The following is a 26,775-nucleotide window of genomic DNA, read 5'->3' as shown; positions in this document are numbered from 1 at the left end:
TTATAAACAAACAAAAAGCTTCTGAAATGTCCAATTTCTTCTTCGCCAGCATGCAAAAAAACCCACTATTTTTCAAGCAAAAATTTCTCCTGGCAAAATTTTCATGTAAGTGATATCTTGTGAGTAGCGTATGAGAGCATTTGAAGTCTGGAATGACTAAGAAGCCTTCGGAAGGGAAAAAAAGAAGTAAAGTATTTGAAAGATTCTTTGTTTAAATGCAGGGAATGGACAAATTACAGAATCTAAGAGGAACTGTTTATTTATGAAACACTTCTCTTCTACAGTAGCAGCATCTTTAAAGAGAAATGCAAGATTTAGTGTTTACAGCAGATATTTTTTTCCCCATAGTTGGCTTGTAGTTAGCATCTTCAGGTTTTGTTCCCTGAAATGTCTGTTTATTGGCGGCTGAATGCAAGCCTGGTCATTGACTGCAAAGAGTGTGAAATGAACTTCCAGACCCCTGAAGAGCGGGGCTGTTGGTGGTAATGTCTAGAATTTGTTTCCTGTTTCGACAGAGGACCTTAGTGAAACAGGAATACAGATAGGTAAAATTTAATCAAATGTTGCTCAGTGAGAATTTCATACAAATGATGGTGATAATTCTGTAATTAGGCATTTGGATATTTTGATTGACAGAAGTACACAAGATAACCACTCATGTCTGTCTTAAGTAATAATTACAAGTCTCTATTTTAAGTCCATGGGAGGACACACACAGAATCGTGCTTGTTCAGATGCTGTTGGTTCTAATTAGAAATGCAACATTTCATAGTCTTAGGTGAAAATGTGCCATATTTATCCTCACCTCTTAATTTGACTTTACTCAGATAGTCCCAGTTACCAGTAGATTACAGAAAATGAGAGGACTGCTGTTCACCATGCTGGGACCACATTTGAGACGTGGGTGATGATTATATTAAAAAAACAAAATAACTGTTTTACAAAAGAATCTTTTTGTTATACAGTTCCTACTTCCTCATCTCCCAGAAAGTCCCTGGGTACTCTTACACCTTCTAGTTTTTCCCTTTAACATCATATTGATACTGCTGTAGTCCAAGCCATGAAGAACTGCTGCGATCTGAATAGGAGCGAGGTGAGACTTGGACACAGATGTGCAATCACGCATTAATATTAAAAAAAAAAAAAAAAAAAAAAAAAAAAGAGGGATGAGTTAAAGACACAGACAAGAAGCAATGAGACCAGGAAGTGTGCTTGGGTTCCTCATGGATGCTCAGATATAACCCTCAAGATTTAATTCTAGTTCCTCCTAAGCATGTTAAAACTCAGCTCTTACAAATAGAGGAGTCATCCAGACAGGGAGAGGTGGGGAAAAACAACAACAACAAAGCAAACTGTTGTTTCTAATGTTGGGTGCTGTGCCCTGATAGAGGAGCTGTTGTGTTCCCCCTGCCTCTGCTCCTTTGCCCATTTTCCCTGCTTAATTATGAGACAATGTTAGAATTTAGCCTAGGAAGAAGGTTTTGTTCAGCTATTAACTTAGGCTGCTGTGGAGACAGTGACACTCTGATTTATCATGTCACTTGTAGAAACCATTTTTTCAAATTAATTTCTCATGCAGTTTCTGGGGCTGGTTTTCCTGAATTTTCTTTCAAAGTTGCATCTTTTTGTGATTCCATAAACCTTTGGTGCATAGAAAATGGTGAATTACAAACATGTGTAGCAATTTATACTTGTTTACAGGCTTTATAAAAATTTCAGTAGCAAACTAGATTCAGGCTTCCGGAGATAAAGAAATGTACTAAAATTTTCATTAGCTACAGCTTCTAACTGCTAATTATGAATAATACTGATTTAATTAAAATACTCACTGATGGTCCATTTGAAACAAATGAGAAAAAAATGCACTGGACAGAGTGTTTTAATATTCTTAACTCCTTCTGTACAGCCTTATCAAAACAGTAGTGTTTTTTACAATGGCATGTATACATCTTTTTGATAATAATGAAAAAAAAAATGCAAAGGAAATGAAGGTATTTTGTATTGTTGATTTGATATGAGCTTGACAAGTTCCTGAGCATCAGGAAACATGATAGTAGAAAGGGATGTCAGGAAGAGCACCCAAGAAAGAAAGAAGCGTCCAGTAAGACAGGCTTCTTAGTCCTTTGTCCATGATTGTGGGTGTTGCATTTTGTTGTTGTTGTTTTCTTTTACTGCTGAATGCCAGGCCTTAAGTGCCTTGATCAAATGGCAATCCTGACTCCGACTCATGCAGATAATGTCAAAATGTGCTTTTTGTGTCTTTGTTAACCATTCAGTGGATCTACGTCCGTATTTTAGTAGTTCAGTTTAGGAAAAAAAAACACTGTTCTCCAGTGTGGTTGTGTTAGATGGCTGCGTGGTGTGCTGACTGGGTGGACGCTGCTGCAATGATGTGAGTACCTTCTTGCAGGGTAAAGGAGCTGTTGTGATCCTCTTAAAATCAAAAGCAAAAGATCATTTGTATTAAATTCTGATGATTCTACATTCTTTCACTCAATTTTCCTCTTCCAATGAGCAGAATTTCATTATTCAATATATTAAAACCAGTCTATGGAACACCTTCTGAATCAGTCATTACATTGCTTTATATAAGTTGCTTTGCATTTACCAGACAGATTTTTCTTCCATTTTAAGAAAGCTTGATAGTACTTGGAGTTTGTTGTTGTGTTTCATTCAACTCCTTGATGCATTTACTTTTCAAGTGAACGCGCGTTCTCCTCTAACTCAGCTGCAGTGTGAGTTATGCATTTATGCAGGTAGTAAGATGGACTGTTTGTCATCGCTCCCTTTTTCGTAGTAGTTTCTTTGCCTCTGATCCCTCAGATCCAGCTTCCCTCCTCATAACCACTGGTTCCATTATGACCGTTCCCTTTCCCAGTAACAGAAAGCTTGTATGAGGAAACAACATTTTCTAGATCTGCAGCATCTTTAGAGGGAGAGAGCTCCAGAGCAGCAGCAGGTTCTGTGAAAGCAGTTTATCTGACTGACACAGGCCATTTTCAAAGAGATTACCTTTAAAACCTGCAGGTTACTTAAGATGCAGAAAAGCAGTAAACAGAGTAGTGAAGTTACAGATTTTGTTCTTAGCAGCATAGGCCCCTTAATGTGTTACCTCTTTGTCTTGTATTAATTCTGTTTCTTCAGATGAGTAAAGAAAGTTGCATCTCTTTACTGTGTTGGGATGCTGTATTTCACTTACCACAAAAAAATCGTGATTCAGGAAGGAAACATAGCATATAATCAAATCTAGCAGTTGGTTGCCAGCAGCGCACTGCTGTGTATGTACTGTGACTGCATTTCTTTAGAACAGGGGCAGTGCCTTCGGATTAATCAATCTTGTGTCATGTTCTCTTGAAAACAGTTTACAAGTAGTAATGATGTCTAGATCTTCAGGTTGTTTTTGTGATTTCAATGAGTACATAACTGTAATTTCTATTCCTTTCACTTGTTGGTCATTGGGGGCTTCAGGTTGTGTTGCAGTTAAGGTGTTACACTAGGCTAAACGCTGTAAAATGATAGCATTTGTTCTTCCTTTTCACTATCATCAATCTTTCACAGTCATATCAGACCCCTAATGTATCAGCAGGCTTCCCAGAGCTACTGGTTAAAATTACCTTTGCTTTTGGTAAGCTATGAACCTTCAAACCTCCGTGTTTTCAGCTGCCCCCTGTGGATTGTGTGAAGCCTCTTTCTGGCACATTACTCACTGCCAGTTCCTCGCCTGACGTCTCAGCACAGCACAGGCACTGCTTCTGTAACCAGTTCAGAACCAGGTTACTGTTGCCTTGCTGTTTTAGTAGATGAGTCCTGCCAGCAAAGCGTCTGAACGTACTAAATCCCTGCATTGGTAGATGCAAAATACAGCTGAAAGTTTTCAAAGGTGCCCAAACTCACAGAGTCTGTGGGGGAGGAAAAACAGGTTTTCAAGGAGGAAGTACAGTAAGAATAATAAAACTATGAAGGCTGTATCAAGCCAAGCTTTTTAATTACAGCTTCCAGTTGCAAGGTAGTTGTCATTAAATGTCTATTAAAGTCCTGTTGTTGTTATACCGGCCTAGCAGAGATGTTTTGTTTTGCTTCTGGACGCTCTGGAGCTGTTCTGGTGTTGCAGTCCCACCATCGGTGCCCCTGTTCTTTCGTGGGGAGAAGACCATCTCTCTTGACCATTTCTCTGCGAGTAAGCACGATCATCTCATGAGAGCGAATGGTTTTTGCAGTGATCCTCTTGTCTGAATTGCCTTTCCCCACTCTTTCTTGTTTCAAGCTCTTGATTTTCTGCAGTCTCAGCCGCCAGCTGTGCCGCCCGGCCTCGCTGCCCAGGCCTCTGGGGCAGGGGCCTTGACACCCACTGCTCTCCCCCTAAAGTTTATGGGGCCAAGCCCACCGCAGGATGCAGCGTCTGTCCCCGTGACAGACAGGATCTCTGTCCCTATGTTTCTGCCTATGAGTCGCTTCTCAGCCTCTGTTCGTGCTGGTGGCCAAGAGGGCTGTTGGTGGGAGCTGCGGGTTACCAGCAGCAGCGGCCTGGCCTGTGAGAAGATGGCAGCGCGTTTCCTGGTCTGAGCTGGGCCTCTGAAGTAGGAAAGTACTTCTTATTTGTTTTTTTGTCTTTCCTGCTCCATTTTCCCCTGAGAAAGTGTGGTACACTTTGAGATGCCGGCCTTTACAAGAGAGAGCACATTGTCAAGACAAAACTCTGAACTTTTGGAAATGGTTAGATTACAATAACTCTGAAAACTGTTAGTCTGACTACTCAGATTTGGAATTACAGGTTCATTATATCTCATTCACACAGCGATCAGTTTTGAATAGATGGGGCTAATTCAGAAAAGTGGAAGTGGTACAAGATCCCTGTGATTTGTGTTAAATACAACTGAGGTTTGCAGTCACCATTTCTGTAGCTGTGCAGTAAGAGTGTTGATATTAATCTCTGGCTGTGTTGCAAGATGGTTAGTGTGGAAATAAGGTCAGCTTGTATTGAGTTGACTGCACTCATTTGGATTGCTTCATCAGGATTCAGTGCTTAGGAAAATATTACATACAAATTAAATCCTGTGTAGATCTCTGATCCTTTTTTCTGTTAGGCAGTCATTTGGGGGGTATATAGGCACAATGTTCAGAGATGGTGCACAAAAATTGCCACTCACGTTATTTTTTATATATTTTTAAATTTATTTTTATTTATTTTTTTGAGCCAGAATATTTCTCTGCACTTACCTTGTTCAAGTAACTTGTGACACAGATGGGTAGGGCCTGATTAAAATCAGGAGAGCTGTCCCAGAGTATCTCATGTAAATTTGCTCTGGGACAGCCCAAGTAAATGCTGCTTTTCAAGAGCAGACGTCTCCAGAGCCTGCAGCTCTGAGGCAGGATTATGCCAGGCCAGTCCCAGATTCAGGAGCTGAAAAGCCCTGGTAGGGCCTGGTTCTGCAGCAGATGGCCAAGTCGCTCCAAGGAACCTGGGCTTCTGCTGGCCTCCCAGGCTTTCCAGCCTTCCTCTCTGGGAAGCTGAAGATCCTGGATTTCAGGCTCAGGTTCAGATACTCAAACTAAACTGTGCTTAGTAGTTTCAAAAGCAGCCTTTTGTGATTTATATACTGTCAAAAAGAAGGACAGGCAACTCATTTAAAAAAAAATAAAAAATCAAAACCCATGGAGGAAAAATTCTAACAGCTATTATTTCCAGTCTGTGATAACAGTATGGATGGAAGGGAGTGGGGCAGGCAGATATGTGTAGGGTGGATCTTTTTAGAAGAAAATCACTACTCTGGAATTTTTTTGAGCTTCATTAAAAACAAAAATTGTAAGTATTCTGCAACTGAACGATTCTAATCGTTTGGATATCAGTAGTGAAAATAAAGCTGCCTTGGATGAAATGTTTATCAAATTCATTTGTATTTCTATCGAACTGAAGAGTCGTAAGTATGAATTGAAATTACATGTGTAGTAAAATGAAAACTATGGAAGATGAAGAAAACTGTTTTTCAGACAAGAAAACTATTCACTGTTGTATAACAAATTTTCATTCAAAAATACTTGTGTATTTATTGCAGTTGGTACACCTTATTATATGTCTCCAGAGAGAATACACGAAAATGGTTACAACTTCAAATCTGACATCTGGTCTCTAGGCTGTCTGCTGTATGAGGTAATATTGATAGAGTGAACCCAGTAACGCTGTTTCCCCCTACCCCCAGTACATTAAGTACTGTTTTAGGATCTATTTCTATGTTTTTTGCTGTTTAGAAAAACATGTTGCATTGTGGAAAAGCTACTTTTCAGCTATTATGTACGTCTTTATATTAGCAACGGGAATTCTTACATAGCTTCAGCATATGAAGTACTTGATTTGTGTGTTGTTACTCAAGACTTTCCTGTCACTGGGTTTGCTACAAAGATTTTATAACAATTTGTTGAAGATTGGGCATAACTAAAGGATTAAGAAATGAGTAATGATAAGCAGATGTAAAAATCATTCTAGAGACTTTAAATGGCCTGTGCTAATTATATGAGCTTGGTAATAAATACTTTGAATAATAGTAGGACTGGCTTGAGTATGCAACTAATGCTTCTGAAAACTGCAGTATAATTATATTATTAAAGTATACTTTATTAAAGTATACTTTACAAGCTTAATTTCTTTAAAATTATTTAAAACCTAAGTAAAACAATAAATTGAAAAAGGCTACTGTGTACTTATCACTTCTTACTTGCGTTAACTGTTGATCTCTTCTACTTTGCAGAAAAGGTATGTTTTCTACTTTTCCCCCAGCTGGTTAAACTGAGAATATTGGTTAATTTCTATATTAATACAATTGAGATTGGTAGGTGACACTTGCATAATTATACATGATGTTATATACTGAGAAAATAAATATTCAGAGCAAATTCAAATAGAGGTAAAGGAAGGTGTGAAGAACAGGTAGGCTTCTAAGGCAGCTGCATCTTCAAAGTTCTTTGCGTATCATTTGGTGATCAAAAGGCTAAATGCTTGTGTGGAAGGATGCTGGGAAAGGTTTTTTCCACCAGAGCACAGGCAGCAAAATCTTTCTAGTCAAGTTTCAGATTAAAACTTTTATATATCTAACTCACTTTTCTGAGTTTTTTTTTTTTTCGGTGAGGCAGCAGAACTTAACGCTTTCAGCAGAATTGGTACCTCTGTTGTTTTAGGATTTTGTGGAGAACATTGTCATCCTGTTAAAGTTTTATGTTACTACAAAGTGAATTGTTTCCAGTAGTATTAGTTTATTTTATATCAGTAACATGTTGTTGTAAATATTAACAGGACAAATAGCTATATTGAAGTCCTGAAGAGTTAACAGATATTGTTGCTTATAAAACTTTGGGATAACTCACAGGAGTGAAGTTTGATACCTGAGCAAGTGTTTGCAAGTTTTAATCTGGAATGGAAATTTAAAACTCTGTATTAGGATTCCTTAGAACTGACCATGGCAACTGCCATCAATTTTATTGTTCCACTTTACACACTTACACAAGTAGAAGCCTAAAGATAGTGTAAAGGTGGATAAGGATTTTTCATTATTACTCCTTTTTTCTCTCATTGTTTTTCTTGAGAATTTTTCATCTGGAAACAAACAAAAACCTCGAAAAACTAATTATCACAAAATAAATGTTATAAGGTTACTTTTTTCTTTTATAATTTATAAAATAAAATTTCTGGATAGAAATCACTGGCTATTTTCTGAAGATTTTTTTTTCAGCTTTGCTGCTGAACAGAGTATATTAAAAATCAATGTGAATATTAATTCTTTTTTGATCTGGAAAATAATTTAAAAATAGCTAAATGTCTTAGTCTTTATTTTTAGAAGTTTTATCAGGATGGTATTTAAGTTGCAGTGGTGTTTTTTCTTTATTATAAGAAAGAAGCAGTTAGGATTCTTACTGTTGGTATGTGTTGTATAGGTATGGTATATGGGAGTGTCTTCAGCTATAGATTTTAATTTTTATTTTTTTATTTTTTTTAGAGGTGCATTTATCCTATTTAGTTGATTCTACAATATACTGAATATTTTTTTGCCGTTGTTTATCACTGAGTTAATTTTAAAATTTAAGTATAGTAAACTCAAATTGTATGCTTTACATTTTCCTAATTTTTTTTTTATTTGAAAGAGGTTGCTTAAGGTTCTTCAGTCATGCATGGACTAATGCACAGTGTTTTTATTATCAGTGCAGTTTTGTACAGGGTATCTTTTTTTGTGATGCACGTTATGTCTACTGCCTGCATTTTAACATGCCTTATTATATTGATTTCATTTTGCTATGTGCTCTGGATTCTCTCCAGCTTCATTAGAGAAAAGCTGTGGCATGTTTATCACTTCTCAATAAATGCTTAATTGCCGCTAAACTCTTTTCAGTTATGTTTTAATTTTAGACTAATTTGCTATAATGTATATTAAAAAAAATATTTCTAACCTATATAACAGCATATTATTCAGTCCTAACTATGGATCCACTAAGATTTTTAAAACTGTATTTTAGTCAGTATTTTAGAGCCCCAGGTATTTCTGAAACCTCAAAAACACTACCACTGGAGTTTTAATTGATATGCAACAAAGTAGACTTTACTAATTAAAATCAAGATGCTGTGCTTTTGCTACATGGACCTTTACATGGAAAAGTAGGTTTTACACATTTCCTTTTATTGTTCAGCGTAGCAATTGCATCCTTACAGGGTTGTAGGTTGGTGGCTTACAGTTCAAAAAAAAAAAAAAAAAAGAAAAAGGAAAAAAAAAAAGAGAGAGAGAGAGCTGCCACCAGCCCTGAAGACAGACAGTGGGCTTTCGTCCCTCAGACACCCCCAGAATACTAATCAGGAAAGTCAGACCCTGGAGGTCAGGGAGCAAGTCAATCATTCTAGCGATCGTCTCAGTGTGGAGGATCAAATTAGCCTGAAAAATTCAGCTGCTGGGAGGAGAGGGCGAGCAGCTGTCAGGGGCAGCAGCGAGATGCACTAATGAACCAGATGAATAGTGCAAAAGCTTGAAAATAAAAACAGGACAGTTGACATTTTTCATCTGTCAAAGCAGGAGATGCATGAAAATATAGTATTCCTGTTTTAACTCCTTAGGGGACATTCAGATTTTTTTTTTAACACTCTGCAGCATTCAAACAAAAATACTTCTTAATGAACACCTAGAGTATGAAAATGAGTATCTATGCATTTATTTAGAATTCCTGCATGCATACAGACTCTGCAGTTGATTTCTCTTTTCTTTCTTCCTCTTTCTTTTTTTTTTTTTTTTTGGTCTTTAGCTTGCATTTTTAATATTCTTTTTAAGGTAAGAGCCAATATCATATAAATCCAAAAATTAACAACGTTTTGGTAATACAGTTAGAGATTTTGGGTGGGAGTGCAGGACAGAACTGTAGTATTGTATTTGTTTGGGGAGCTTTAAAATGATTTATTCTTACTTGAAGTTAATACAAAAAAGTACTAAACGGGGAGAATTTTTAGAATATATAAAGTAAATGTAAAAGAACTTTCGTCATTTTTTCATACATTTTTCCTGGTGATGTTGCTGCTTAGGCACGAAAGAGTTAAGCTGATATCTGGAAGACCAGAAGACAGATGAGAGCCATTTTCAGCTTGTCCTGTCCCTGCTGAAGCTCACTGAGTAGCACAGCATGGACTAGCGTGTTTCACACACACTCTGCCTGTCTGGGGAATGTACACATTGTCCTTCCAAAATCAAACTTATTAGCACATGTAGAAAAGGGTGACTGACTTTGGGGCAGCGCTGCACTCAAAGCAGCATTCGTGCTGCTGCGGTTCAAAGACTTGGAAAGCTTTGAACGGAATGGAGAGATTTTAAATGAATTTTAAGACTTGTAATTCTGCTAACCATTGCATTTATTTCCACCTTAAGTTTTAACACAGTCAGGAAATAAAACCTACGTTTATCTAATGCCATGTATAAGCTGATCGTTTAAGTGTTCTCCAACAGCTATTCCTATATTCTTTTATTATAATTGTAAATTATAGTTTATGGATGCCACTTCTGATGATGCTTTGGGATGCAGTATTAATTTTTGAAATCCTGTTGAATAACATACTGAATTATGAGGTTTTTGGTTTAAGACTTGTTTAAATCTAGATGATGTTACCTTTACCTTACTTGATTAAAAAAAAAAAAAAAAAAAAGGAAAAACCTCACACTACTTCATCAAAGTGTAGTGTTAATGGCTATAGGAGGTTACAAAATCTGCTACTGTTATCCAGCATTTTCACTACACAGTATTGCATTAGATCAGATGATGTTTTCAAATAAATGATATTCTTTCTTCCAAAAGGTCTTCAGAGGAAAATTATATTGTGGGATTTTTTTGTTCTCCCCCTCTGTGGTGCATGGACCCTTCTCGCTCACAACAGTAGCTGAAACTACTAGATTTTTCATGAAATTGTTACGGTGTACAATTCAAATCTAGCAATGTAAGGATTGTGACAGGTACAGCATAAAATAAGTATGCAAACTGGTTACACTAATAGTCCTGAAACTTCTGCTTTTAGCACTGTGACGCTACCAAGCAGGGAATCAAAAGTCATTAAAAATCACTTCTGATTTGCTAGTATTACATGTTTTATAGCAAAACAGGTGTACTTAAAAACACAAAAGCAAACTGTACGTTTTCCTTAAACAGATGGCTGCACTGCAGAGTCCCTTCTATGGTGATAAAATGAACTTGTACTCCCTGTGCAAGAAGATAGAACAGTGTGACTATCCACCTCTCCCTTCAGATCACTATTCAGAGGAAGTAAGTAATTTTCCTTTTCGTGGGCTTGATCCTCATTTCAGTGCTTGATCCTCATTTCAGTGCTGGCACGCTTCCAGAGAAGTAAATGAACTTTGTGTGCTTTTATGTTATTTGCAGGTTATGCCCGCAAGTGTTTGCTCATTGAACTTGCTCAAATGTTTCTGTCAAAACATTTCTCTGATATGATTTAAAATTTTGGGGGATTAATGATGGAAACCTCATCCTGTTAGCTTCTTAATTTCATGGAGCTTCCTTGCAAGTATGACAAAAAGCTTTCCCAGAATACACAATGATAGGCACTACATGTCATAATGGGATTGAGTCTTACGTAGGTATTATGCTTTTCTAAAAGCACAGCTTCGTGAGTTTATGTAGCACAATAAATTAGTGCACTAGCCTTGTTTCTCTAGAGGCTTGCATTAAAGTAGATGTAATGTAGCTCACTAGTAAAAATGAATTGTTTAGTTCCCATTTACCTACATTATACAACTACTGAGCCCTAATTGAATGGCAGTTCTTTTGCATGAAAGAGTGGACCCTAATAGTAAATTTCAGAGAAATATAGCAAGACATAGTAGTTGAATTCGAACAATATATGCCTTTCACAGCAGTGTATGTTTGAAGTTGATTTCTAGCAATTCCTTACTGTCGATGCATTTAAGGGGGATACTTATTTTTTAAGCTATAAAATCAAAAGAAACTAAGTATTTTTTTCTTAGAGTAACAGGATGAAAAAATACAAATGTTTGCCCGTTAATGTTCTGAGATGCTAGTTTTGAAATACTTTCCCACATTGGAAAAAAAAAAAAGCCGAAAAAAACCAAACCACAGGGCAATGTGATAGAAGCTGTAAACCAAAGAGCACATACTAGTAACCAATTGTAATTGAATTCAGCTTACATGAATTAAAGATTACTTAAAAAACACAAATAAATGCCATTGCTGAAATACTTTTAATAAACAGTATTGTGCAATTTCATTTATGGAGTAGGGTTTGTAATTCTCAAGCTCTAATTTTTTGCAATCTAAGACAGTGATTGGACTATTAATAAAAGATTACTGCCCAGTGTTTTGTTTTGTTGTATTTACAGTGACAATTTTTCCTCTTTTATGAAACAAAAACTGGACTTGAAAAGCTAATTCAGTGACTTTACGAAGGATGAAATGCTGATCTATTGTGTAATTTATGCAATACACCTCTTTGTGGGTTTACCAATTAGTCATTTTCCTTGGCCATTTTTAATTATTATTTATTGTAGCCTATAAATATGGCAGTTCTTATAACCAACTCGAGAACTGGAGGCCTAGAAATACAGTAGGGTGTGAACAATAATGCAAAATGATAGCAAGAATGTCAGGGGCCGTTCTTTGTTGTGTCATTCATGCTGTCTTCCTTTTTCCATGAAGCGCATGAATATTTCACATATCTGCATCCTCATCCTCTATTCTTCTTGACTAATTTTCAGACTGTCTGAATTTGCATTTCACATGGTAGCTGATTAGGAGATGCCGAGTGCAGCAGTGAAGCCTCAGCAGGCGGTTTCCATGGTGACCTTCAGCAGGATTTTAATGATGATACCACTAGTGGTTCGTTGAAGTTGGCCTGCCTGCAGGGCTACTTCGCTGCAGCTAAGTGTGAAGTTGGATATGCGGATTCCCAGCCAAGGGGCAGATATCAAAGTCTGGCCCAGATAGAAGGTCTTAGAGTTGGGGTAGGGAAAGGGGTTCCACCTTTCACTTACCTCTGTACAGTTGCTAGCATTGAAAACTGATGCAAAGCACATGTTACATTTGTCCTCATTTGAAAGCATACATGCACTTTGGGTAAACCAGTTATAAAATACACATTAGTTATTTTAAAATATAGTGAGAGAATCAGAGCTGTAATAGGTATGGAAGTAGTTTCTTAAAAGAAGTAATCAACTGAACTATAGAGGCTGCAGTGCAAGCACTTTTTCTTCCAATGTGAAAGCTTGCATCTTCTATAAGACACATGAAAAAATACCTGTGTTCATTAGTCATTGCACCAAGATACACCTTTTTTTCCTGATTTTTTTTTTTCCAGCTTTTTTTGGCAAAACACTGTGCTGGCTTGAACTGTAAAAAAAACAAAACAAACAAACAACACAAAAAAACAGTAAAGCTCGGGGGTCACTGGACACTAAAAGTCACTTTATATTCTATAATGAAGAATTCTCTGAAGTAATAATCTTATATCCTATGATACAGGAGTGTTAAATACTTTGATTACTAAGTACAAGGCAAGTGCTTCTTAGAGAAATTGTTATAAGTAAATTTTAATGAGTTTTAAGATGCAAAAATCCCTATAAGACTTTTAGTAACTTATCACATTGGCGTCATCAGAGAACAATATGACAGAAAGATCTACCTCGAGATTAACAGATGGATAACTTTTTTTAGAAAAAGTTTGATCAGAAGCCCTAATAGTCTCAAATGTGCGTTTGCAAACTTGGTTCACCAGTGGAGTCACAGGCCAAGGTTTTCAAATGTTTAACAACTTCAGGTACCTCTCTTTTTTCTTTTTTTTTTCTTTTTTTTTTTTTTTTTATATTCTTTAAGAAACCCTGGTGTTCAAAGTGACTACTCAATATTTACTGAAAACTGTTTTGCTTTAGGGAGTTGAAAGCTGGGGCTCCATTGCCACCCCCAGTCAATAGTCTTAAAATCCTGTCAGCCAATATTAGCGTCAGGTGGCTTTTGTAATGGATGAAGTCTCTCCATCTTCTCTGTGAGGTGCATTTCCACAAAAGTCTGTAGCCACTCTCCTCCCTAGATATGAGGGCTGGTTGTGCCAGCAGGTCTCGAATTGCAGTGTGAGTTGCTAGCATTTCTTTCAGTGCTATGAAAGGGCTTCAGCAAGGTCTCCTGTTCAGAGTAAGGGTGGCTTTTTTGTTTATCTGTTTTTTTATCCAGAATTTCCTATATGACAACTTCTCTTTTTCAGGTGGCTAATAATGCCAAATACTTGCCTGTCACAGTTCGTAGTCTTCCCTGCAACCCCTCCACCTGATTTGAGTGATAATTATTTATTTCATAGCTGAAAAACCTGCTAAAGTTGAAGAAAGTGTTTCCCACTGCTCCAGTGGCAGGCTAAGCTCCAGGCTAAAGACAGTCACTGTGCTAAGTGCACAGAGGAGGTTAAGAACAATAAGCAGCCAAAGTAGTTTGCAGCTTGGGGATGCAACAGGAGGTCCCTCCAGCTCAGTCAGAAGTCTGTTCTGCCTGTTGGCCAGTCTGGGCCAGATAGTAAAAATAATAATAAAAAAATTACTTTGTCTCTAATGATAGTCTGACCTGAGAATCCCAGTGCCTCTGCCCGTGGTACTGTCAGACTCTTCTGCTTCATCAAAAATTTTATTAATACTAGAGGGGCTGACAAGTAGATCTCAGGTTTATTGGAATAGATGTTCCTGTAGGAGGTAAGGAAGTAGTGCTATACCCAAGTATTAGCAGCCAGCATGGTCCCATTCTCAGTCCCGACAGAGAGTCTTTGTGTGTACCTGTTTTCATTCTGCATAGTAAAATCACTTCACCTTGTCTCAGAGGTTTGCTGTTAAATAGCAAGACTGGAGCTCAAGAACCATGAAATTGCTCAAGGATCTGCCCTGTCACTGTGCAGCTTGCCACCCTCAACCAGCTCAGCTCTCTTCTTTACAACTGGGATTCTGATCTGGGGAGGGAGAAAGATTCAGCAGTGTTAGCAGTGATCAATGTTGAAGTATTAAGACTTGCAGCCAAAAGAGATCTATGTGTGGTGCATTTTATTGCAATAACAGCGAAGGTTCAGCACTCCGGATTGAAGTTCCACTTCTTCTTCTATGTTGGGAAGAGAATTTCTAAATAAACTGGTTCAGAGACTGTCCCTTATTATTAACATATTCTTGCAAATCCTTTATCTCATTTAGACAATAATAGCTACATAAGCGTGGTTTTGGTTAGAGTAAAATAAAGAAGTTGCAAATAGCCAAGATACCGCGTGGATGAATGTTTTTTGCAAGTGTACCTGGAAGGATTAATGGGGCCTGAAGGCCTTACCTGATAGAACGGTGCCGTTTGGCTGAGGCATCCTTCCAAGCAGTGAATCTTCATGGCCATCACTGAAGCTTTGAATTACAACATAACTGTAACAGAAGTATCTCTGAAGGAGGGCATCCTGTTTATTGACTTAACAAATAATTTAAATTTGAACTGATGGAAAAACTTAGTTTAGAAAACAAAATCAGAATTGCCCACAGGCCAGAACTGAAAGGACATGAAGTAGGCTTTTGGGGGTAGATGTGGCTTCTCATGCTTTGCACGGGTAGATTTCTTGGAAGATCTACTTCTGTTGTTCAGCCTACAATGTATACTGAAATACAACTGGAAAAAAGAGGAAGAATAGTGTTTCCCCTCTAATGATACTTTATAGGTGTCCATCCTTCAAGGTCTTTTACTAAGGCTTTATTTTCTGTGTGCAGTTGTACTGAACAGATGGAACTCTTCGCAGATAGAGATATGTGTGTATGTACAAGATCTGATGTTGTATTCCCCAGATAAATTCCATTTGTATTGTCCTTACAAAACGTTTACTTATTTGATTCTAATTTCAGGACTGGGGTTTTTGGATGTACTTCAGTCTTCCCTGCTTGCTGTGCAGGCTCTATGAGCTGTTGCACAGCAAAGTGCTTCTCTGCTCATATGCTGTGCCTGTTAGTTACAGTGTCCCAGCTGCTGCTCCTACAGGAGATTATTTTGCTTTGTGTATTTATTTTACCTGTTGGCAATTGTTATTTATTACAGTAGTTCATGATTGCCACCATTCTGTCCTCCAAATGATTGGGAGTCATTACAGGCTAATAGTTTTTCCTGTCAGTGGTATGGGATTTTTATTTAGTGACTGCCAGAAGCAGTATGATAGCTTTTAAAATTCCATTAGTCCAAATATACTCAACGTATTTGATACTCAAATAGCAGGTCTTTTGCACGTGACTTTGATTTAATATGTTTCTCTCTTTGATTGCTGGTCAGATCAGCAATCTGATCGCTATCTTTAGAGTTAATGATCTCATTTTTAAATATAAAGCTCTTCTCGCTGAAAAAATGGAATGTTGTAGTGATATGGTTTTTATATTGTTAAATGTGACAAACCTGTCCAACATATACAAATCGCGATGTTTCTGCAAGGTAAATGGGGAAAATTTCCTTCTGGACTTCCAATTCTGGTGCATTGAAATTCATCTGAGGAAAATAAGGGAGTGCAATTATAATTAAAAATTTCTTCTTGTGTGCATTTTTTATTATTTTTATTTTTTTATTCAAAGCGAGAAGGGAATTCTGGCAGATTGGAATATGCAGTCTCTGTTGTCTTTGGATAATCACAGTGATGAGGTCACTCTGTGTTAGTTGCAGGAGTTACAGTTTTTTTCAGTAATTGTACCTGAGTCCTGGGGTGGGGACCAAACCAAGTTTGATATATTGTCATAGAGATGCAGGAGTACCTGGCAAAGCACAAAGAAATAGCACCTTGCGTTTGGTGAGCTGCTCTTGCAAGGATTGGGAAGCATTTTCACGTCATCATGGAACTGGTATATTGCATGTTGCAAAAAGCTTAGGAGATGTGTACACTTTAAAATAGATTCCCCATCGGAAGCTTATCCAGGCAGTGCGAGCTCCTAATGTCCCTTGCAGTGTGTCAGGGGAGGACGATCAACCTGCAGCTGGCCACCCGTGAAGACAATGACCGTATGCACTGACTGCGTGCACTACAAAAGGCCCAGTGAACGATGGTGCTTGTGGAAACACTGTGTTTTCTAGTCACAGGGACTTGTTCATTCCCAGATAGAGGCTTCTGTCAATAAACTTGTTAATTAGGTGTTTCTTTCTATGAAGAAAAAAATAATGACTTAACCTTATGAATAAATACCAGAGCATAGACTAAAGGTTATTTATTCCATTATCATGTCTCCAGCCGTGGATGAGTGGAGCATGTGGCGGACATGAAGCATTATTTCCCTCAAATACTTTCCCAGCTTCCAGTTTTAAGTTCAGAGATTTCCTAAGTAGAAGGGGGAGTTTTTCTAGGAAGCAGTCCTCAGTGGGTTTAACAGGAATTTGCATTAAATCACCTGTAAGTTGGACTACCTGTATGTTCGAAGTTGTATGTTTAAAGGATTAGAACTTACATCTGCCCATCAGTCTTTCTACTTACCATTTTTTTTTTGGATAACAATATAAAAGTCAAAATCATGGGAGTATGTTACGTATATATATGCTTGCATAAAGCTGTGCACGGTGTATGTTGAGAGAGAGCACTGAGTGTGTGTTTATGCAGAATTGCTATGTTTGGCTGAATGTTGTCAGTATTATTCATTTGAATTTGAGAATGCACAAATACTACTTGGCAGGTTTGTTGGCTTTCTTACATGTTATTTTCCTCTCCTAGTTGCGACAATTAGTTAATATGTGCATCAACCCGGATCCAGAGAAGCGACCAGACATAACCTATGTCTACGATGTAGCGAAACGTATGCATGCACACACTGCGAGCAGCTGAACAGACATCAGTTCATGAAGAGCAGAAATATTCAAGTATTTTAAACAGATCATCCCACCTCTTTGTTTGTGTTACAGAAATGTAATTATTTGAAGCTTACTGTTGTGCTTTGTAAACCAATTTATATACAAGCTTTTTCATTTTCTGTTTGTTTTGTTTTGTATTTTTAACCAATTTGCAGTTTTAAGAGGTTTAAATATGTAAAGCATAACTTTAGAAGATACCAAGAACCACTTTGTTCCATGTTGAGTGAGTTCAAGTATATTTTCTTTACTAACAAAATTGCATTCAGTTGGGCCTCAGTTCTAAAACACAGTTGCACTTTTGCACAGGATACAGATATTAGGCTTATTATCTAAAAGCAAAATGTCTGAATCTCTCACCTTTTTAGTAATTTATAGAAAGTATGAATCAGCACAGTTAAGTTTATTTTAATCTTTGTTCTAAAAAGGATATAATTATTATAGAAGGTTATTGTATTTTATACTGAGTTGTAGTTCATAGTTCTCAGCTTAAGAGTAGACAGTCGACATGATTAGTTCTGTGCTTGCCAAATGTGATAGGAAAATGGTTATTGGAAAAAGCCTTACACTGAAATTTTTGTAACAACCTTTTTCGTTTTGTTATTCTGTCGTAATGCACGTAAAACATTTGTTGGAGGTTTTATGGGAAAATTTAAGGTGTTGATTCTGCAATTTGATCGTTTTCAATAGCCTTGTGCAGCACTGCCCTGGGGCAATACGAGTCTGCATAGTTAAGTCTTAAAACCATGCAGATGCTTCTTGTAGCAAATAGCATTCTTTTGAGGCTAGCATATATGACAAGATCTGATTAAAAGATGTGATCTTTTAAGTTGCATCTTCCTGACTATTTATGTATCTGTCACAGTTTGTAGATTTTTTGTATTTAAAATGATTTGAATGACCTTACATTACTATATTTAAATTGAAAGATGCTTCTTAAATACTGAAAGCTTTGGGAAAAGATATAGTTGTGTACTATAACACAAAATGTATTCTTCATGAAGATCTGATTTTGTATATTGAATCCTGAGAAGCAGTTTTATATCTAGCAAAAGTAAATTTTAGCTTTTATGTTTAAGAGAAAGTCACCATTTTCATTTGGGAAATAAGTATTTATGCAAAATGTCTTACAAGAATTTTATTATTGAAAAGGAGATTCGCAGTATTTTGGGTAAACCTTAATACATTGCTGGGTATGTTTAATGTTTATATTGTTAAGGGGAAAAGGGTGTCTTCTTTCTAAATGTGATAAAAATGGAGAATGGACTGACATTTCTTGAGTTTCAAGACTGACATTTTTTGAGAATATATAAAACTGTAAAAACAAAATTATTACCAGTGAGATTGCTAAGCAGCTGTTACAGTCAGTTAAACCTTTTCCTTTTATAGGTAAGAAGAAGTCAGTTTAGAGAAGATCAGCAGTATGCACATTCACACATTGCTTCTGTATGCAGCCAGTTCCCTGCACACTTGGAATTTTTTTTTCACTGTGCAACTTTAATTTTTTTATCTGTTGTAATGCTCAAGGAATCCAGCTATGGAGAACGTACATGAATTTTGAGTTAGGTCAGTTGTATTATTATTATTTTTTAAATTATAAATACTATGGGAATTCTGTGTGGCAAAATGCATTAGTTATTAAATAGTATGTGTCAGATCCTCAGCTTATTTTAATACACAATTTTTATTTTTATCTCCAGTTTTTGTAGGAAAAATCCTTAGTTTTCCTTCTAGCTGCCATGTATACCTGATTTAATGTTGTAGGACTCCAGTGGAACAATTTGTAGTGAGGAAGCATTTGAGAAACCTTGGATTGTATCTAACAGCCTCTATATTTGTTTTCCTTTATTTTCTGGTTGTTGAATTTTAAAAAATGATGTATGTATTCTTGACCAGGTGTCATAGAGTGAAATGGTTTGTATTGGAAAAGGCAGCACAATACTTGCTTGACTGCCAGGATTAGTTTTTAATACGCACAAGTACTCAAATTGATCTTTACTGAAGTGGACTAGAATGTTCAAAAATCACTGTAAAAAAACATACACAATCGGGCTATTTGCACCTAATATTATGCATAAAGTATTTCCTCTTTTCCTGAAAGTAACCAGTAACATTTTTTCCCCTTGTCTGAAAGGATGCACTGACTAAAGAAATCATGAGTTAGCAAATGTGTGTACTTGAGTGTATATTTTTTTCTAGCGTTGCTAATGAAATCTTTTTCTGAGTAAAAGAAGTAGTTGTTTCTATTTTAAAATCTGTAAAATGAATGGTACAGATGACTTGGGTACCAGACTTGCTATTTGAGAAGCCTGTGTGGGTTAGTGGAACTTGTATTACTGGGGATCATAGAACCTATCCCCCAGGTAAAGCACCTAGTAACATAGGAAAATGCTGATGTCTCTTGTAACACTTCCATGTGTGCTATACATTTTATAAAGTGTTTTCCTTTATAAAACACCATTGTATTTTTTCGTATGTCGTTGATGGCGATATCTGGCACTATTTATTTTAAGCTCTGGCATTACATGGTTATTTTCTTCAAAATGAACGTGTTAGGTTTCTATCCAAAATGTCTGAGTAGCTTCCCCTATTATTTCGGTAGTACTACAGTATTAGTGTGCTTCACGACTGAACTTTGTGTTTTGAATGACATTGCATTAAAATATGTCCTCTGTCTTTAAAGCTTCCTTCTGTGCAATAGCCTAATAGAAATAAAACTATAGAGAGCAACTATAATGTAAAAATAATAGTTCTTCTATGATATTTTTCAAACTTTTCTTATTACAGATATATATGTTACAGTAGATGTACCTATCTTGTGGACAATTTACTGTATCCAGTATTGAATTATAGGTGAGTGTTCTTGACTGTAATGATAGAAAGTACATTCAAAAAATGATTTTCATACCATTTGTCAGCAATTGTATCTAAAAATACTACATCAGGTATATTCACAATTAACTCAAGAGTGCTTTTATCTAAAATTTAAATCTAAAATTACTCTCAAACAATATTTTAAAACCTAAAAATCATAAAAATAGAGAAGAGCTCCTATTTATGACGCCAGTCCTGTGAGCTCTTGTTTATAGATAGTGTTCTTTGTAGAGTTCCAGTAATTTTGAGTGAACCTTGTGAACTCACAATGAATACATTGGAACCAGTAGGGTACATAGAAATGATATGCTCAGCGCACTTTTTATACTTTGTATGTCACTGTTTTGGTAGCACAGACTAATGTATTTTTCCCCTTCTTCTGTTACATTTTAATGATCCAGCTACCAGTTGTATAAGCAGGCAATAGAAGTAGGTGCTCTTTCTGTAATGAGCAAAAACTTTAAAAACCATGCCAATACACAGGAAGATGAAATACGGTATTAGATGTGTCTGAGCAGGCTGGTGTTTTATTCATGCTCAGGATTAAGAAAGCCATAAAGGGTGAAATTCTTGACAGTCTTGGAAAAGGGAAAGGACTTCTCATGCCAGTGGTTCTCAGATAGCTCTGAATGGGACCCAGAATTGCAGTGGTGTTCGTTTTTCAACTCACCGTCCACCCGGTCTCTGTCTTGGCTGCCGTACAGTGAGATGAGAATCTTCGTGGCAGAATGGGAATGCCAGTGGCAAATGGTGCGTCAGATACTTGTGGGTCTAAGAACAGGAGGTGGATGTGAGGGAGAGTCAGCGAAGGCCTTCAGCTCCTGCTTTGTGGAGCACTAATTTAATCAAGAAGTAAAGGTGCTGAGCAGTAGTTTTAAATCACTGCTGTCCCAGTATTTTTAATACTCTTATAACAGTCTGAAATTTCTGTCATATCCCCCCATCATCTAGTAGCCAGTGCCAGTGCTGGACTTCGGGATTTCTCATCTCTGGTTTGGTCTGGGTGAATAGTTAAATTTTCTGCCAAGATCACTTAAGGGGGGAAATACCAATGCTAGACATGCCCAGTGATGTGCTTCTTATATTTCTGAGCATGATTCAATAGGGATTTTTAAGGTTCTTTTTCAAATTTTACTCCCTTCCCTGAGCCTTGCTCTTTTTTTCCCTTGATTGTCATATTCACTACTGTTCATGTCTTCCCTTGCCTCTGCTTCATCTTTCCCGGTGTCTCACCTACCTTCTTCCTGATTTGAAGTCTTCTGTGACTACTTTTCCTAGTGGCTGTTCTTTTTAATTTTTTTTTTTGTGACTTTGCTAAACTCTGCCTATTCCGGTCTTCTCAAATTTTATTCTTCGCCATAGGGAGACGCAGTTTTTTTCTTCTGATAAGTACTTAACTCCATTGTTCTTCGTGCTGTTTTTCCAGCCTCCACCTTTGATTTCTGGTTTTAGACAGGCTTTCTCACTGCCTCAATCATTCCCATGACCTTGTCTTTACTAAGTACTGTTTGCTTTATTATCTCTCATTTTAAAATTCCCTTTCTCTGATCACTACCTGCTCTCTTTCAGCATATCTGTCTTTCTCTCTCCTCTACCCTGTCACTCACTCCTTTTGGGATCCCCAGTCTATTAACCTTTCTGACTCCTTTACTCTTCTCAGCTGCCTCCTTCCTTCATTGGCCTTACCTCCTTTGACTCACTGGTCTTTATTTTCATCTCTGTCTGCTTCTCTATATGTGGTTTCTTTGGTCGCTTCTCACGCTGCTCTGTCTCTGTTCCTCTCCCCAGACATCTTGTCTTGTAATTTCTTAATTTCCAATTCTGCCTTTCTGAATGTCTTTGAAGAATGGCAGCACAACAAAGCTTTGGACTCATCTCTGCTTTACCTGTTTTAATTCTCCTTCCAGATGGACTTTGTAACCACGTTTATTCAATATTTTTTTCTTTCTTGTTGAGCTTGCTTCCAGGTTTGCTTTTCATTTTAGTTCTCCATCCACTTCTGACACAAAATGTATCTTCAAACCCTGTTTTTTACGTGACAAGATCTATTTTCTTTGAAATTGTTCTGCTTTCTCAGAATCTGTTTCTGAACCAGACCCCTCTGTCTCTTACCTGTATGAGCTCTACCCCTTTTCTGTCTGTGTATTTGGTGCATTTCTCACTCCTTTCATGAATGACTTCTCCTTTTTAAATCCTCCTCATTTCCTGTTCTCACACCTCTCATTGCCTTCACTAGCGACCAATTTTCCCCTTGTCCTGAAGTGGGTAGCACCAATCATCTTAACTGGTTCTCTGTTTAACATTTTGCCCTTTATTTCCCATTTAGCAGCCCCTCATTTTACATACCTGAACATCCTTCTCCATTTTTGTTTTCAAGTATTTGTTTTAATGCCCCAAAGATCCAGTGCTCCCTTCCCCAGTTTGGTTCTCCCCTGCTTCCATCTCCGGTTGATTTCTTGAGTGTCCAGGCGCAGTCTTAGACCTGTTGATGCAAAGATCGAATTTTTATTCCCAACTCCCTCTAGACTTTTTCTAACATCCCCGACAATTTTACTTGCCTCTCTATTTTCCAGGGCCACAACCTCTCTCTCCCTCTGACATGCCTGCCTATCAGATGTCTCAGTTAGTAATGCCAGATTCCACCCCTCTTCACTGCCCATGTACTTCCTTTTATCTTCACTGTTTTAACCTCTGTGTCAGTTTTGACTTCTTTTCCTCCCTTCAAAGTACCAAAATTGACAGGAATAAACTACTGTCTTTGGGCTTTAGCTGTTTCATGTGCTGAAGAAGGAACTCCACCAAATTACTGCTTGTTTTGTGTTTTTAAGGTACTTCAGTTCCACAAGTTTGATCTTATTTTAGTACTTCAGAGCTGGAGTAGATCCTATTCCTCCAAGCACTTCAAAAGTTCTTGAATTTGGGCTACAATTTAGTTTTCTACCCCTTCAGCTACAGTTCTTGTCCTTCATTTCTTTGGTTATTTACCTTATGTAACTTTTCTTGTTCTTTTTCTGCATGTACAGCTAGCAGTTATTTTCTTGTGTTAAAGCAACTTGGTTACAACTCTTGTACCTTTGCTTCAAGTAAGAACGTGCGTTAAGAGCTTCCCTGGCCGGGTTTAGTGTTTGGTGTGCTGCTCCTTTGTTACTGTCCCACCCCTACAACTGATTTCTCTCATTTGGTGCCTTTTGCAAATCGCCTAACCGAGGGTACACTATGTTACACTGCAGGATAGTGGGCATAAAATTGAGCCAGCTGCAAATGAGGTAGCTTGTTTTCTGCATTGTTTTCTGTCTGTGTGTACTGTTTGACTTCCAGTTTTTACAGGCTTTCAGACTTAGAAGACTGTGTTTGCAGAAATGCACTGGTGATCACAGTGTCTGACCTTCGATTGCTCCTGGTTATTTTATCCTTCTACATCTGTTGAGATTGAAGGCAAAAGGTTTATTATGAATTTTCCATGAAATTAAGAAGTCAGGATTTTTTGACTGTAGGATAAGAGAGCTGGATGTCAGTCAGGTAGTGAATTTGCACTAGAATAATTTCTTTTAGAGGATCAGTTGCCAGTTGGCACGAAGTTAATTCTTTTTTAAGTGTTTTATGTTTATTGTTTGTTGTCAGTATATATGATGTCATCTAAATGTTGAATTTGTTCTTCTACAACTGCCTTAATGATGCGTGGAGGCCTTAACACCTTTTGTTTGATAGAAATCTTCTGTTCATATGGAAATTAAAACAAATCAAGAAATTTGGTACATTGAGTCCTTCCATATAGTTTCATTTGCTTTACATTTAAGTCCTAACAATAGAAAAGTCTCAAGCTGGACAGGAATGGTCCCCAAGACAGAGTACAGATGTGCTGGACTTCCCTGCTTCCTCTCCACCTTCTAGCTGCCTTTAATATATGGTGTTGGCAGTTTTCTGTACACTTTATTGGCGGTTGTTTCTTTGATTTCAGTCATGCTAGACCATTATAAAGATGATCCTTAACGATGAGTATTGCATTTTCTGGTATACGATTTTGTTGGGAGATGGGAAGAGGTAAGGGTTCATTGATCTGTTTGAGTTCGGCTGGTGCTTGTTTGAAGCATGAGCTGTAGAAGCGTTCATGTTGGGAGGGGCCTTGGGAGAGGTCTCCAGTCCATCCTCTTGCTACGAGCAAGGTCACTGCCGAATTCAGAACAGGGTTTAGGGCTTCAAATAGTTGGATCTTGAAAACCTCTAGGGATGGAGATTGTGCAGCCTCTCTAGGTGGCCTGCTGAATGCTTAGCTAGCCTCACTGTAAGCGTCATTTTCCTTTTGTTCGGTCAGAAACTTCCCAGGTTCAAATTACGGCAGTTGTTTGTTCCCATACCACTCCTCAAATGTTATTTGTATTATAAAAAAAAAAGTAAGTCAGATATTGAAATGAAGAACTGAAGATGTTTTATTTTCTCAAACTTGTTGCAAACAAATAAATATGTTCTTGTAGTACATATGTATCATCTATGTGACATGTACACTATATTCATTTATTAGAGTGTAAAATAAAATTTTTGTCAGCAAAACTTGATTTAAATGTTCTGTGATGTTTATGGCCTGGATGATCTCAGCAGTTACCTTCTAAATCTACTAGATGCTTCCTGTCAGAGCACGGTTCTGCCCACCTGGGTGAAGCAGGGAAGTCAAGATGCTGACCTAACTTTGTGTTTCTGTCTTCTGGAGCATGTGTCAAGAAAGGTAGCTGGCCACCACGGATAGAAAAGGAGCTGACGTGCATCTGAATAACCGGTGATTATGGGAACTCTAACTTTATAATTCGTGTGCTGGTGGAAACTTGCCTAGGGAAGTTTTTTGAAACAGATTTGTGAGCGAAAGTGACTCCTGGGGGGAGGAGGGGGTGTGTTCAGAGCAGTAGTTTTGGTAAATTTTCCCAAGTATTCAATGGAAAGCAAAACTCAAAACTTAAAATGACAAACCTAATGGAAGCAGGTAAGTATGACATACAGTTACAAATCTGACAAAAACTCACTCTTATAAGACAATTTTCTTAAAATAAGAATTCAATTCCTTCTTCGTCATAAGAAATAGTCTTTAAAAATGGTTGATTTGTTGGGGTGGTGGTAGTGGCAGTACATCATTTTTGTACTGGAGCTTTTACAGGGCATGTGTTTAACTTGATAGTTGGGTATTGCAGCCGTCTGGCAGCTGGGGTCTTTTCTCTGCCCCCTTCCACAGCGGTGCAGCACAGTGGTGAAGAGGACATGGTGGCTGAGTGTACCCTGTGTTACTTTTGCTTCCAAGCATGGAGGTGGCATGGGGCGAAACTGGATGTGCTGCTCCGCTCTCTTACTTCCCAGCAGCAGCCATATAGACCAGATATTTTGGCTCTGGAAAGCCAGAAAGTTAGAGGTACTGTGTCAGCGTGCATCTCTTGTGCACACTTAAGTCCACCATGGTGGAATTTCATCTGATTTTGATTCATTTGTGATGACAGTGTAATTCAGAAGCTTAAAACAGAAAGGAGTTGCAAGTGGTTCAGAGCTTCTACTCGTACAGAAGAATATGTTTTAAGGGAATTGAATTTTGCATTCATTGTGTGTTCTTAGAAATACTTCTTGTTGCTGATTCTAACACAGCTATTTCAGACTACAATTTTTCTATATGATGATCTGTCAGAAGGATTAAAAATGTTCCTGCTGTACTTTCACTGGAGAGGAGGAAACTGAATTCCAAGTCTGTTTTCCGAAGGAAAGGCCCAATGCAGCTGCACTGACCTCAGCCCCCAGAAAAGGACTTGTTGCTTGCCTCCAGTCTGGCCAGGTGTGAAGGTCCACCTGTAGCTGGAAGGGGTTTCCTCCAGGGCAGAAGCTCTGCCAGGGAGATACAGGACAGCTTTCTGATAACCAGCCTTAATGTTTTAAGGGGCTCGCAGAGCAGAAACGGGTCTTAAACCATTAATATTGTGGAGAGCTTTTTAAATTCTGTGCCCTGTACGATAGGCTTTGGAAATGTGGGGGTCTCTAGCTGCAGTATGCATTGAGCACTTCAGAATTCAAAGGAAAGGCTGCTTGTCCTTTATCTGTTAGCTGGGAGATCTGTAGCATGTGTCTGGGGGCTAAAACACAGCTTGACTGGAAAAAACAGTGCTCAGGTGGGAGTCTCTGTGGGTAGTTTGCACAGAATTTCCAATAGTAAAAGCAGGTGGGGAATTTGAAGATCTGTGCACAGTCATCTCCTTCGTGTAATTTGGGTGCTCCACTCCAGAGCTTACGTGGTCTGGGGATGTCCTCAACAACTCAGTCCATGTACAAAAGCAGAAGTAGGACGTGGGGTGCCCTGTGCTGTTTTTGTTTTCCTGTGGTATTTTTGCTACTTTTATTTACCTTTTTTTTTTGAGGATTTTTTTTTCTTCTACAGAAGTAGAAAAATTGGAGAGAGAATATTCTTACATGTGTTTATCAGTTACTTGGTCAGCTTCACTGGAACTGTACTTACAAAACTGTGCCGTGTCCCACTCTTTAATACCGTCTGTTATTTGGGTAATGCAGAAGCTGCCCTAAATATAAATG

The 26,775-nt window shown here is 37.7% G+C and overlaps 1 protein-coding gene across 2 annotated transcripts in view; it reads left to right on the top strand.

Moving 5' to 3' along the window:
• NEK7 (NIMA related kinase 7) overlaps nucleotides 1-24,776 on the top strand; it is a 66,480-nt gene extending 41,704 nt beyond the window's left edge. For both annotated transcript variants that reach the window (XM_027462474.3, XM_027462475.3), the window contains 3 exons: nucleotides 6,054-6,148; nucleotides 10,660-10,773; nucleotides 17,216-24,776. In XM_027462474.3, the coding sequence (XP_027318275.1) occupies nucleotides 6,054-6,148; nucleotides 10,660-10,773; nucleotides 17,216-17,326 (320 nt within the window). In that variant the 3' untranslated portion in view covers nucleotides 17,327-24,776. The remainder of the gene's footprint in view (nucleotides 1-6,053; nucleotides 6,149-10,659; nucleotides 10,774-17,215) is intronic.
• Nucleotides 24,777-26,775: the final 1,999 nt, after the last annotated feature.

Source organism: Anas platyrhynchos, chromosome 8 (genome assembly GCF_047663525.1).
Source record: "Anas platyrhynchos isolate ZD024472 breed Pekin duck chromosome 8, IASCAAS_PekinDuck_T2T, whole genome shotgun sequence".
NCBI classification, from domain to species: domain Eukaryota; kingdom Metazoa; phylum Chordata; class Aves; order Anseriformes; family Anatidae; genus Anas; species Anas platyrhynchos.
This window is presented reverse-complemented; position numbering and strand designations above follow the sequence as displayed.